The sequence below is a fragment of the Pinus tabuliformis genome, chromosome 8, assembly GCF_031772625.1.
Source record: "Pinus tabuliformis cultivar Carrire ecotype Pingquan chromosome 8, CPIR1, whole genome shotgun sequence".
Lineage (NCBI taxonomy): Eukaryota > Viridiplantae > Streptophyta > Pinopsida > Pinales > Pinaceae > Pinus > Pinus tabuliformis.
Window position 1 is genome coordinate 211,175,791 of NC_142294.1, and position 14,342 is coordinate 211,190,132.

At 34.6% G+C, this 14,342-nt stretch overlaps 1 protein-coding gene across 1 annotated transcript; it reads right to left on the reverse strand.

Annotated features, from left to right (window-relative positions):
* Positions 1-8,006: 8,006 nt before the first annotated feature.
* LOC149234878 (uncharacterized) lies at positions 8,007-10,039 on the reverse strand. Its single transcript, XM_089371986.1, has one exon. It carries the CDS (start codon positions 9,742-9,744, stop codon positions 8,443-8,445), a length of 1,302 nt encoding a protein of 433 aa, XP_089228112.1. The 5' UTR covers positions 9,745-10,039; the 3' UTR covers positions 8,007-8,442.
* Positions 10,040-14,342: the final 4,303 nt, after the last annotated feature.

Here is a 14,342-nt window from a genome sequence, read left to right on the forward strand (position 1 = left end):
ATAGAAGAATATTTTTAAAGGGCTTTCCCCCATAGTGGGGTTTTTCCTAGTCTTGGACCAAATATGTTGTCTTATTGTTCATTGGTTGTTCATTGGTTATTCATTGGTTATTCTCCGCACTTAAAGTTTGCATATCTAAGATAATTAATTGAAAATTTGAAAATTTTAACATGGTATCAAAGTTGTGGTGAAGATAAGCTCAAGAACAAGAAGTTGAAGGCAATTATCTGCTAAAAGACTTTATTTGTTGCTCAAAATACAATAGTAAATCAATTCAGAGTGCTACATCCTTCTTCAAGGACAGTGAGAAATTGACAAGGGCTTCAAATTATGTTGTTTGGAAACTAGGGCTAGACACCAACTTGGATGGAGAAAATGTTCTAGTGTTTGTCCAAGGTATTATGGAGGAAGAAGATATGAAGGAAGAAGCAATACTCACACTGATTGTGATCAAGAGCCTCATCCTCAAAAGATATATAAAAATACAAGGTATGAAAATAATTTAATTACTTCTCAATCTGAGTCCTTTCTGATTTTAGTTGCTCGTGCCATGTTACATGGTAAGAATGTGCCAAGGTTCCTATGGGGAGAAGCTACCAACATTGTCATATATGTACAGAACATGACTCCTCATCGAGCATTATATGACAAGACTCATGAAAAAGTATTCGCAAGCAAGAAACCCGATGTCAATCATTTAAGGATCTTTGGTTGTCTTGTTTATTTCATGTACCAGGAGAAAAGAGGAACAAGCTTAAGGCTTCAGATAAAAAAGGTATGTTTATGGGCTATTGTGAAAATTCTAAAGCATTTAAAATTTATATACTTGGTCAAAGAACAATAGGCTTCAGCAAAGATATAACATTTGATAAAGATGCAACCCTTGAAAAAGTAGGGATTAGTCTTCCTATCTCTTCTAAAAACACAAATGATGATGTGGATCCCTCGATTCATGATCATGAGGGCCTAAATGAACCGGTTGAGCCTATAGATCCATTACATCCTCCTCCATATAGGAAAATGGCTCTATTTATGACTTCGTGATACTCTACAGGATGTTGAAAAACATATTACTCCCAAGGGCACTTTCAAAGAAAGCAAGAAGCTCAATCGATATCAAAACTATGTTGTTGCTATGAGTTCTATCATACAAAGTGAATCTCAATCATTTGAAGAAGCAGTGAAGTAGCAAGTATAAAAGGATGTCATGACAGAAGAATATGAATCCATTATGCAAAATGATGTATGGTAAGTTGTTCCTAGACCTGCGGGCAAATCAATTGTGTCTTCAAAGTGGTTGTTCAAAATAAAACATGGCATGGATGGCAGTGTTGAAAAATATAAAGCAAGATTTGTTGCTAGAGGATTCTCTCAAAAAGAGAGAAAACATTATGAAGACATCTTTACTCTTGTTGCTCAATATACCACCATTTGCTCTATTGTTGCTTTCACTGCTAGTCAAGGGTGGACTCTCCATCAGAGGGATGTCAGGGCGTGTCTCTATAGTGCTCTTCAAGGGAAAGTATATGTTGAACAACTTCAAGGCTTTGACTTACATGATAAACGAACCCATGTATGCAAATTGAAGAAAGCACTCTATGGCTTAAATCAAACCCTGAAGGCTTAGTATTCTCGCATTAACAATTACTTAGTAAAATTGGGATTCATAAGGAGCAGTGTTGATCCAAACCTCTACCTTAAAGTTGTACAAAGTATGACTTCGATTTTGGTATTATATGTTGGCAATTTGTTTTTCACAAGTAATGAACCTTTGATGATTCAATGTAAGAGGGAATTTTCCTTTGGATTTGAAATGAAAGATCTTGCACTTCTTTTTGGGCATGGAGGTTTGGTAAAAACCTAACGCAATTTTCTCTCCCAATGGGAGTATGTTGTAAAGCTATTGGAAAAGTTTGGAATGGTAGAGCACAAATCCATGAGCACTCCCATGGAGATAAACTTCAAGAAACTCTATGGTGGTCAAGTTGGACCTGGTTTATCTTATCCATTTGAGTATCATCAATTGATTGGAGCATTAATGTTCCTAGTGAACACTCATCTTGATATTTGCTATGTTGTAAACATCTTGAGTCAATTCATGACCAAGCCTTTAGCCTTTTACATAATCACTGGGTTGTTGCTAAACGCATGCTCAGATGTCTACATGGGACAATTAACCTTTGTCTTTGATATACTGCTGGCAATATAAATTTGCATGGTTATACAAAACGCTGACTAGGCAAGCAACATTATTGACAAAAAAACACTTCAAGATGTTGTTTCAATTTGGGCTCTGCCATGATCTCTTAGATGAGTTGGAAACAAAAATCAATTGCTACGTTAGCTAGTTGTGAAATTGTCTGGTTAAGAAAACCCTTTGGAGAGTTATTTGATCAAATCCTAAATACTACAGTGATATTATGTGATAATATGAGTGGGATCCGATTGTCTAAGAATCACATATTTCATGACAGATCCAAGCACATTGAAATCAAATATCATTTTATTCAATACAAAGAACAAAGAGGAGCAGTGAGACTCCACCATATTCAAATTGATGTACGGATTGTTTATAAACTTACCAAAGCATTGTCAAAGAAGAAATTTCTAGTCTTCAAAGACGTGTGAATTAAGGAATGTACCCTTTCCAGGTCTGAGACCTCGCTCGTTGATCAAGAACACTAAGATGTGTGCTCTTCCCCTTGGTTGAGCTCCCAAGCATGAGAAATTGAACTAGTGAGCTCCTGGGGATGAAGGACTCCAATCAAGGGTATGCCCCAATCATGCATCTTGTTTCCCACCCATCCGACCAATGGGTGATGGCTACTTGAGATCATATTGTGATACTTACCAATCATGGTAAGTAGTATCTCACTTAAGTTTGAAGATGCTGGTGTTCTTGAATTATTATGGATTCTTAGTCTATGTGCCAAACTATTATAAATTCTTAGCCTCATTGGCTAAGTAGTGGTTTCTTAGTCTTCATGATTGAGCGATATTTATTCCAATTGGTAGCATGAGTCTCCCTAATGGTATTTGTTCCAATTTGTAGCATGCGGCTCCCTGATGCCAAATGGAAGCATATGGCTCCCCGATGATATTTAGGTCGGGTTGAAGCTTAAAGCTCCCTGGCAATTATTTCTTAGCCTTTATTTCGCTGAGCTTGGATTCAGGGTGGGAGCTTCACTAAAGCTCCCCTACCACGAGTATTCTTCTTTAGATTCGAAAATGTTCAGCATGAGCCATGATGATTTCACAAGTAAAGCATTTTTGTCACTATTGATGGAAATTCCTCAAGTTGAGAGAACGCTGAATTTTGTGCAAGGGAGAAATTTCCATAGAAAACACACTTGATGAGTTAAGCCCTTTCACCATTAGAAGTGAACTATTTTTCAAGTGCAAATGTTATTTCAAAATTGTTTTACAAAGGTATTAACATGTGCAAAATAAAAACACTTAAGTGATCTAATTCAACATGTGCAAAAATGTATAACTCTAGGAGATTCCAAAAACCTGATTCGAGTTAAGGATTGTCTCAAAGATTCCTATATATTGACGAGTAGCCTTCATTTGCAACACATAAGAGTTCTCTCTCTCTTGCTTTGGTGATCTAGCACTCGCATTGGTGATCAAGCTCTCATTTATCTATTTTATTGTTAGCAGATCTATTGTAGATTAACAAATCTTTGAATATTAGTGTCAAATCTCTTATCATCATTGGTAGATCTCTTATTATCAATGGCAAATCTTTATTATCAAATGGACAATCTCTTATTATCAGTGGCAAATCTTTATTATCAAATGGACAATCTCTTATTATCAGTGGCAAATCTTTATTATCAAATGGCAAATCTCTTATTATCAATGGCAAACCTCTAATTATGAGTGGCAGATCTCTTGTCAACCTCTAATTATGAGTGGCAAATCTCATTGGTAGATCTCTTATTATCAGTGGCAAATCTTTATTATCAAATGGACAATCTCTTATTATCAGTGTCAAATCTCTTATTATCAATGGCAAACCTCTAATTATGAGTGGCAGATCTCTTGTCAACCTCTAATTATGAGTGGCAGATCTCATTGGTAGATCTCTTATTATCAGGGGCAAATCTTTATTATCAAATGGACAATCTCTTATTATCAGTGACAAATCTTTATTATCAAATGGCAAATCTCTTATTATCAATGGCAAAGCTCTAATTAAGAGATCAATCTCTTGTCAACCTCTAATTATTCGCATTGGCCATAAAGCCCTTGCATCAACATTTATCTCTCACTATTAGCAAATTTATTGGAACTTATTATTTCGTTTCATCATTAGCAAATCTAGTGGAGATGTTCCTCTTACATTTTTGGAGATCTTACATTATTGTTGGGCAAATTTCGTATTATTGGCAAAATCTCTATCTTGTATTATCATGGGTGGTATAAATAATAATCAAAGGTGATATAAATAATAATCAAAATGAAAAACAATAAAATAAATGGATTGGAAAGTGGTCTAAAAAAAATTAAAATGGGATTGGAAAGTGGTCTAAAAAATAGTCTAAAGAGGGTGAAGATGTACGTTTCCACAAAAACGAAACGTTGATAAAGATGAAGTGGGCAAGTGGTGATCTGCAAATGGAATTGGTAATGTGAACTTGCATCGATGAAAAACGAAACGTTGATAAAGATTGATAATGTGAACTTGCATCGATGAAAAACGAAACGTTGATAAAGATTGAGTGGGCAAGTAGTGATCTGCAAATGGAATTGGTAATGTTAACTTGCATCGATGAGAAAATAATGGAATTGGTAATGTGAACTTGCATGATGAGAAAATAAGATAGAAGTGTATCCATATCAAAGAAGATAGAGATAAACCACACTCCCACCTGAAGCAATGAACATGAAGATATGGATAAACCTTAAAACCACACCCCTACCTGAAGCAACGAACATGAAGATCAATGTGAGCCTCACCTCTACTTAAACCAATGAACTTGATGGTCAAGGTGGGTACCAATTCAACTTTGATGGGATGGGATGTGCATTACCTGGAATCTATATTTCACAAACTAGAAATAAAGGTTAGAAACACCAATTATGTAACAAAATGCATGTCAATGTGTTTTATACTGTCTCATTCACGAGGTAAGCATTAGCTGCAATCTACATTTCAAATTTCAAAAACTAAAAAGTAATTAAAAGCAGAAAAACTAATCATATGCTAAAATGTATGTTATGTGTTTTATAGTCTCATTTATACAGGTATTATTTACCTTAATTATTATATTAGTATAAAGACATCTATATTAAGTAAATAAATAAATAATCAAAAGGAATTAATTGACAAAACCTTCCAAGATTTTGCTTGATGTTTTAAAAACATTAAACTCACTCAATCCAATTTTCCAAGATTTTCATTCATATTTAAACATTAAACTCATCCATTTCCTCTAGAGTCAAAAGTAAACATGAATTTATTTGTATAAATACAATAGAAGTCAGAATAGATCTTTATCTAATCTGACTTAACCTGACTTCTTTTAAGACACCGGGATAAAAAGCTCCGGCACTTTTAACTATTTTTCGAAGTTAAAATCGAATCTTAAAAACTCTGGCAGTTTAACTAAATTTCTCAAAAATAGGAAGGGGTCAACACGAATCCACTGTCCCCGTAAATTTTCCAGTAGTACATCTTCTCTGACTTGTAAAAACATTTGTATTCAAATAATACTACTGAGAGAGATCAACGACCCAAATGTTGACAAATTCCCCTCAACTAATTCTACTACTTCTACTTCTAGAGAGAGATCAACAACCAAATGTCAATAAATTCTCCCAAGGATCAAATTCCCCCCAAGGAACAGAAGCAATCTGTTGAGTATTTGTAAACAGCTGAAATAAATACTATCAAATTTCAATATAAATATCTGTTTTATAGGGCACAATTTGTGGCTTTGATTTACAAAAAATAAAAGTTGTACGTGCATATGGACTAACTAAAATAATAAATCATCGATATGTAATAAAAACACCTTAACTCAAGCATGGAAGATGTAGAAATTGCCCTGAAATCTGCACTTTCAACCATTACCTCGAATATTTATCAAACCGTTTTACCAGCAAAGAGATCAGATAAAAATCCATACAGCTTGGACATGTAAGATGTAGAAACAGCCCTGAAATCTGCACTTTCAACCATTACTCGAATATTTATCAACACTTCACACTTTTCAACCATTACCTCGAATATATATCAAACAGTTTTGCCAGCAACGAGATCAGATAAAAATCCATTCAGCTTGGGCATGCAACATAAGCATGGAAGATGTAGAAACTGACCTGAAATCTGCACTTTCAACCATTACCTCGAATATTTATCAACACTTTACACTTTTCAACAATAATCTCAAATATTAATCAAACCGTTTTACCACCAAAGAGATCAGATAAAAATCCATACAGCTTGGACATGGAACATGGAGGAACTGTTCTGAAACTTGCAATTTCCACCATTCCCTTGAGATTTATCAAGCCTAGCCTTTTAAAACAGAGGTCAGATAAACAGATACAGTTTGTGCAAATTCAATATGTGAACTAGTTTACTCTTAAAACCACGAATATAGCCTACATAAACGGCAGAATCTACGCTATCAACTTGCTGCTGCATGATCCAGAAACTTCTCATGGTTTGGAAATTGATTTGATCCGTAGTTCATAGTTCAAAATTTTACCAAAACACAGATCTATTCAAGAGCTACAATTATTTAAATTACGTAGCAAATTTTCAGATGAAATTTTCAGCTTCATTTGTAAATTCATCTATAAATAATACAAGACAGTCAAAGAAAAGTTATGATTCATTTTCTCGGTACCAATAATCCCTGAGAAACTTACAAGGAATCAAAACCACCTGCTTTTGGCAAGGCGCACACACCCCAACCCTGGAACTAATGACAGGCCACCCCAGGTAAAGACTGGTTCATAGCAACAACGACCAAATTTTAGATTTAACCACAAAAAGAAAACATAAATAAATATAATAAGGTCAAGCCTGAAGTAAATACAGGGTCGTATTCTAAAAAAATGGAACTCATTCCTTACAGCAATGACAGATTACAAATATCTTTTGAACCCATAATGGAACAACTTTGCCAACATATATTTTGCATTGCTAAAATTAATAAATAATAAGCATAAAACCATCTTAACCCTGAATCTGAACATTATGACAAATCAAATTGATTAAAAGACAAATAAATAAATAAAAACTGCAACTCCAGGTCCAAAATGGGAGGTTAAAATGCATCTATGATCATTTATATCAAGCAACAAAAAAGGTTTGCCTTAGCATATTTGTTATTGAAAACCGGCCTCACAGTTCTACCCAAAAGCTAAACTGCACCAACCCACCTCACTGGATTTGCACTCCAATTTACATAAGCAAAAAAAGCAGAATAAGGAAGACAAAAATACTACATTACACATTGAAAAAAAAACATTACACAACATCAGAAAAATAAAACAAATATGTATTGGGATGCATATGCTATTCTATAAATTAAACAGAAGTCCAAACCAACATAAACATCTAGATCTAATAACATAACTTCTCAGTTCTGCACGATCTAGTACAATTGTTCATCGAGAAGCAAACCCTGAAACAGTATTAGACCTTCAATCTACTCAGTTCTGCACAACCTAGCACAATATGTTCACTAAATGCAAAACATGCTACAGCTTAATTAGCTTTTCAATTTTAACCATATTAGAATAAGATTGTGCTACATTCATGCAACATCAGAATAACAAGACGATGGCACTCATATAGCAGGATAACTTTTCAGTTCTGCACAACAGCCTGACAGATCATGTTTATGCAAGCAATGCCCCACAAGAATAATAAAATAAAAATACAATTTTTCTTCTACTTGAAACCATGAACAACTTTTAAATAACACAAAATCAAAACCCCCAAATGGAGGTGATGCAAATTTTAACCAAACAGAAAAGCTTTAATAAATAGTAGAATGCTGGGAGACATCAATATTATGATGTTAAAATATATTTACAGAATTCAGAGTGGCTTTAAAGGTCTGCACATCTCTAATTCCACACTAGAGCTATAAACTAAAACTATGCCAAGATTAATCTACGGCTCACCTCGAAAGCTGGCCAGCGATTCGCAGACCCATTGAGTCTGAAGGATCCTGTACATTGGAAGCCAAAAAAGTCTTTAAATTGCCTAAGGAAAAAAATTCTGAATGAGATCTCTCTAATTCGAGCTCCTCCCACGAAGAACATTAAGTCAGCATTGCAGGAATTCTATAAACATTATACAGAGGTTTGGAACAAAAAAATTACATTAAATGAATACCCTGCGCTAAACTTCTTTACAATTAAGATTTCACTGTTCTAAAGCCCCTGCAATTGCTTTCAAATTAAAATGGCGAATTAATGACCAGCACCAGGTGCATCTCCATCTCCATCGCCGTCTCTGTCTCCTTGTGCCTCCCCGTCCCCAACGCTCTTTTCTGCATCCCCGTCCCCAACGCTCTTTTCTGCCTCCCCGTCCCCAACGCTCTTTTCTGCATCCCCGTCCCCAACGCTCTTTTCTGCCTCCCCCTCCCCGACGCTCTTTTCTGAACAAACCTCGGCAGCTCCATCTCTGTCTCCTTGTCCGTCCCCGTCCCCAACGCTCTTTTCAGAACAAACCTCGGCAGCATCTTCATCTGAGACACCATTATCCATTGCATTGCAGTTAGTGTTGCTGTTAACACAATTATTATTGTTAGTATTGTTATTAGGGTTAGCAGCACCACACTCCAGATGCTGTAAACGCCGCCTCAGGTCCTGCATTTCCTGCTCCATCAAAAACAGCCGTTCCTTCAACGTGAGATTCTCTTCTTCCAGGCGGGCCAGCTGGCTTTCCTGGTCTATAACCCTAGTCTCCAGTGGATTCGAACCATCGGACATTGGCGACATGTAGGGGTAAATCATCTCGAAACGACTCAAATCATGGTCCAGCCTTCGCTCCATCTCCACGTGTTCCTCCACGTGCTCATCCACGTCACTCTCGCTGGAGCAGTCCTCATCGCCCCTTGCATCGACCTCGAAACCGTTGTCCCTGAGCCGTATTAGCCCCTTCATGGAACCGTAGCCATTGACGCCCCATTCCTCCTTAGCCATGTCTATCAAACCCTCGCTGGCGGGGGCTGGCGATATGACCGGGGTGGGAAGAATGGCTGGGGTTACCGGGCAAGGTGAAACCAGCGACGCAATACCGCCGGATTTCTTGGCCCTTATGATGAAAGAGGTTGTATTGCGAGGGGCATAGGGCGCGACCCTGTGTTGCTTTTTCTTGGCGTAAAACCGCCGGGCCTTGAGGCGGTTTTGTGCCTGTAGTTCGTGTAATCTTGGCGGCTCGTAAGGTCGACCTTGCAACGTCCCCTGTGCCTCATTTCCTTTGTTGTTACTATTATTACGCCTCTGTTCTTTGCGCTTCTCGGCCTTGCGGGCCTTCCAATTAGGCCTGGACTGTTTCGAAGCCAGAAAAGTTACTCCGCCTCGTGGCATAACACCCTTGAAAGAAGTGGAGGAGGGATTTAAATTCAAATGAGCAGGTATATCATCCCGAGATCTAGGGTTTGAACCCATGATAAAATTCCCCCCATTGTTCCAGACCTTATAAGTTGGAGGAGGTGGAGGCCCTGGATTGTTATGGCTCTTATCCCCCTGACCCATCATCATCATCATAATCTACACAAAACCAATACTCTGGTTTTCAGAACCAATTTGGGTTTTCAGCAGAAAACTGAACAATAAACCTAAATCTAGGGTAAATACAAGATTTGATTGTACAGGCTTTTACAGGGCAACAAGCTGTATCCTTAATCTGTCGCGCACAGCGAAATTTTATAGGGCAAGCAGCCGTATCCTTAATCTGTCGCGCACAGCGAAAGAAAAAAGTGGAAATATGATGGAGAGATTTCTTTTCTTCGGAGAGAACCAGTGATTCTCGCAACGAGACGCAAAGAGAAATACCAAGGTTACATTTGCCTGGCCGTTCTATTTATTGTACGCCAAGCCAAGCCACCGCCATAACGACCGACCGATTACATTCAGGATTAACGGCTGTGATTGCATCCAGCTCGATAAACTTGTAATATTTTTTAAACTAAATTTGTGGCTTCTGTTCACCGCCGATGAAGGAGGAGAGCTTGTTTTCGAGGCGGCGAGCTAATATTTTAGCTTATATTTTTTCAAATTAGCCCAGCGTTTAGTGGATCAGTAATAAGTTTAATATAAATAAATAAATAAAATCCCAAAAACATTATTTACATAAATTTATTAGGAATAATATATACATATGATTATTTTTATTTTCTATTATACATTATTTCCTTTTTTATTTCCACGAAAATTATACATCTTCCCCACCGTATACAATTAACCTCGTCCACTCCGTATTAAAGTAACTTACTATTAACCACTTCCACTCGGTATTAACGTAACGTCGTAGTCTAACTCGCTGAAGTAATTGCTAGGATAGTTATGGAAATTTCAATTATATTTAAAGAAAATTCGGTAAAGATTTTTGTAAATCTAATTTACAGTTGTTAAACTTCAAAATTTTAGGTGTCTTAAATGTTTTTGATGCCGTTAAATCCATTTCCACCATCAAAAACACAATTCGAACAGTGGCTCTACAAGATTTTTTGAATTTTTTTCCCGAATTCCAACCACTTTTGGTTCAGCCTCGGTAGACGACTCCTTAAAGTAACTTACTTCTTAAGATATCACTATTTTTATATTTAGTGTTATTTTGTTAATGATTTTTTTAAATTACTTTATTTTTATTTTTATTTAATAATCTGTAATAATGTAAAAATTGGAGTTGTCTTTAATGGGTCTTTTTGGACTTTCTGGTATTGGTCGGAATCTGGTGGAAAATTTTGAAGTGAAATCTTGATCTTTATTATTTAAACTAGTTTTTTCACTATATTTATAGATTCAACACCCTCGAAACCCCTAGGGCACTTGATTGCACAGGATTACTCATCAAGCTTGTTATTTCAATAAATTCCTACCAGATTTTAGAGAAATTAAACCCGAAAAAACGACCATAAAAACTTCCAAAAAATCGCTCTAAAGACAACTCCTTAAAAATTTAACTTATTATAAATATTTTTTAATTAAAATAGAAAATTGAGATTTATTTTAAAAGTAATTATGCCATTTTTACATGTCAATTTAATTTTTAAAATATTATATATATATATATATATATTTTACATGTAAATTTATTTTTTAAATATAATATTTATTTTTTTAGTTTTTAGATTGTTTTTTATTATTATTGAGATTTTTAGTTTTTTTCTAAATTTCTAAATAACTAGATATCATTTTTGGGATTCAACTGCGTTAAGTAAGTCATTCAAACGTATGACCATTTCCATGAGAGGTAGTCGTAACTGACTAATTTCTCATGATTTTTGAATAGTTCACTTAGCACTCATTGCATCGGGTGATGCTCACAGGGGTGAAGAAGTGGGATTGAAACTAGTGAAATGTGGAGAACGAATCACATAGCATCAATCATCACTTCCGGGGCTTGCACCCGGTAACCAGGACTTCCCAGGAGGTCACCCATCCCAGAACTCCTCTGGCTCAAGCGCGCTTAACTGTGGAGTTTTCCCCACAATCAAGCCCACTTAGCTTGCTACCCCATTTGCAAAACCTTAGCAAGTATTGTGCCTCATGAACCATTCAAGTAGAGATCCCTTGACTCTTTTTGAATTTAAGTATGGGGGATTTACGCAGTGCATTATATTAGATATCATTTTTGGGATTCAACGGAAATGGTCATACGTTTGAATGACTTACTTAACGCAGTTGAATCCCAAAAATGATATCTAATATAATGCACTGCGTAAATCCCCCATACTTAAATTCTAAATAACTATTATGGTTTATGGAGAAATTATTCATCCAAAAGTTTAAATTTTCAAGATGCATAATGTTCAAAATATAATATATTTTCTCCATATATATATATATATATATATATATATATATATATTCAATGCAATATATTATTTGTTTATTGATAATTACTATTATTATTTAAAACAAAGTTACAATTTAGTGAATTTTTATGACTTTTTAAAAAATATTTATCGCATTATTAACTTTCTTAGATTTGTAATATATATGGTGACCTAGAAACAAATGCTTCTCTCTTCTTTTTTATCATATAAATAAATTATTTCGTTATCTTCATCATTTTTGAAATAAACATAAAGATTCAAAATTTTAATTGAATTTTCAATAATTTAAATTAATTTAAAATTAGTCAAAATTTTAAAAAAAATCTACCATAATTTATAATACATACATTATATTGAAACTCTATTTATATTTAATTTATCTTAAATACATACATTATATTGAAACTCTATTTATATTTAATTTATCCTAAAGGGTATCTCAGCTTCACTCAATTTTGGTGAAACTGTAAATGGACAAATTGTTCTTCCTTCCAACCTAAGTTTTACCTAGTTCCAAAGAAAAAAAGAAAACAACAAACCTTTTATAGTAAAATATTATTTTGCCTTGCAGATTCCATTAACTATTATAATTATTTAATTTTTTATCACAACCTAACAATAAACCTCACAGCGTATTATTTAATATGGTTTTACATGCTTTATCTTAATCCATGAGAGTGTTAAAGGGCATTTTGAACATTTGAGTAGTTAAGATTAATAGTGTTAATATTGCATATTTTAATTTAAATTTCTTAATTAATATTAATGTAGTATTATGTTCATAAGTGTGTTTATTTTGAAATAAGGTTTACATAATTTTAATTTAAATAATAGATGGATTATAGGAATTTAACTAATGAAATATTTTAGAATATTTTTAGCAACATGCATAGATGAAAAGTTGAAATTTATCTCCAAAGTAGTTATCCTTTTTTCCCTTTTTAATTAAATTGATTAATTGAAAAAAATGTCATATAAATAAGTGTCATATGAAGTGAGTTATGGTTTTTTGGGAATGTGGTATTGATAAACAATGTTATTGGCCTATGGTATTGTAACAAAGCCTATTTATAAATTAAGAATCTCTATGGTAAAGTGGGTAAATCTTCATAAATAATAATCTTGTTCCATGTTTTTTCAAATGTATATATGTTTAATTTATATATTAAGTTTTTTATAATCAATAATAATAATAATAATTTAAAAGAAAGTTGTAATTTAATTAGGTTTTTATGATTTTTTTAATTTTAATAATGTGAGATGTATTATAAAATAAGTGTTTTGATGTTTATTATAGATTGATGTCTATTGGCACATGAGAATGCAAAATAAGGGCACACCTATTTCTTTATTGCCCTATTGTGATACATGTTTGGTATGGTTTTTATATATTTTGAACATTCATGTTAATTGAAATGTTATTTTTGTAACACCCCCTCCCAGGTCTACCCGAAGTAACCATGACAATTGGGGTAAACATGAGGAGAGATGCTACTATGATCATATTTCTTTATTGCCCTATTATGATACATATTTGATATGGTGTTTTATATATTTTAAACGTTCATGTTGATTGGAATGTTATTTTTGTAACACCCCCTCCCAGGTCTACCTAAAGTAACCATGACAACCGGAGTAAACATGATGAGAGATGCTACTATGATCATATTCGACCTCCTATGTCACCTTAAGGAAGTGGAATCGACTAAACAAGACCTTACAAACCTCCCTTAGGTGCTTCAGGATCCCGGGAGCTAACCCACCACTCCAGGTGCCCAACCCCTGAGTTAACCTAGCATTTCAATGAATTAGACCCAGAGTCGCTCCCATGACAAGGCATGCATGCAACTATAAAGCTATAGTCACTCCCACAGTGCCTGCAAGGGAGATATTGCAGTCTCTCTCAGTCAGTTCTATGCTAGAAACTACGAGATTTAAGCCACTTTTTCAGGGCTAGTCTCCAAACCAATGCCTAGAACTTGATGGGACTTTCCAAGGCAAAGCCTTTAACACAAAACTTGATCAAGGTTTTGACCTAACCAAGCCTAACCATGACAGACATTTTGTCAAACACTTAGTAAATATGCAACTTGTGGGTCTTGTTGAAATGTGGCAGCAAGAATATTCCAATTTAATTTGTCCTTGAATTAAATTGTGAATTAAAATCGAATTTAGTCTTAACAGCTACTTGGAAATAATTAATTAATTCATTTTGAATTAATTAGTTGGAGAAATTCAAGTTAGAAGTCTTTCTGAAGTCATGCAAGAGTTATCCCTTAAATTAAGGAGATAAGATTGAGTTAT

Coding starts and splice junctions, on each gene's coding strand:
- LOC149234878 (XM_089371986.1), bottom strand. CDS start 9,744: ATGATGATGATGATGGGTCAGGGGGATAAGAGCCATAACAATCCAGGG.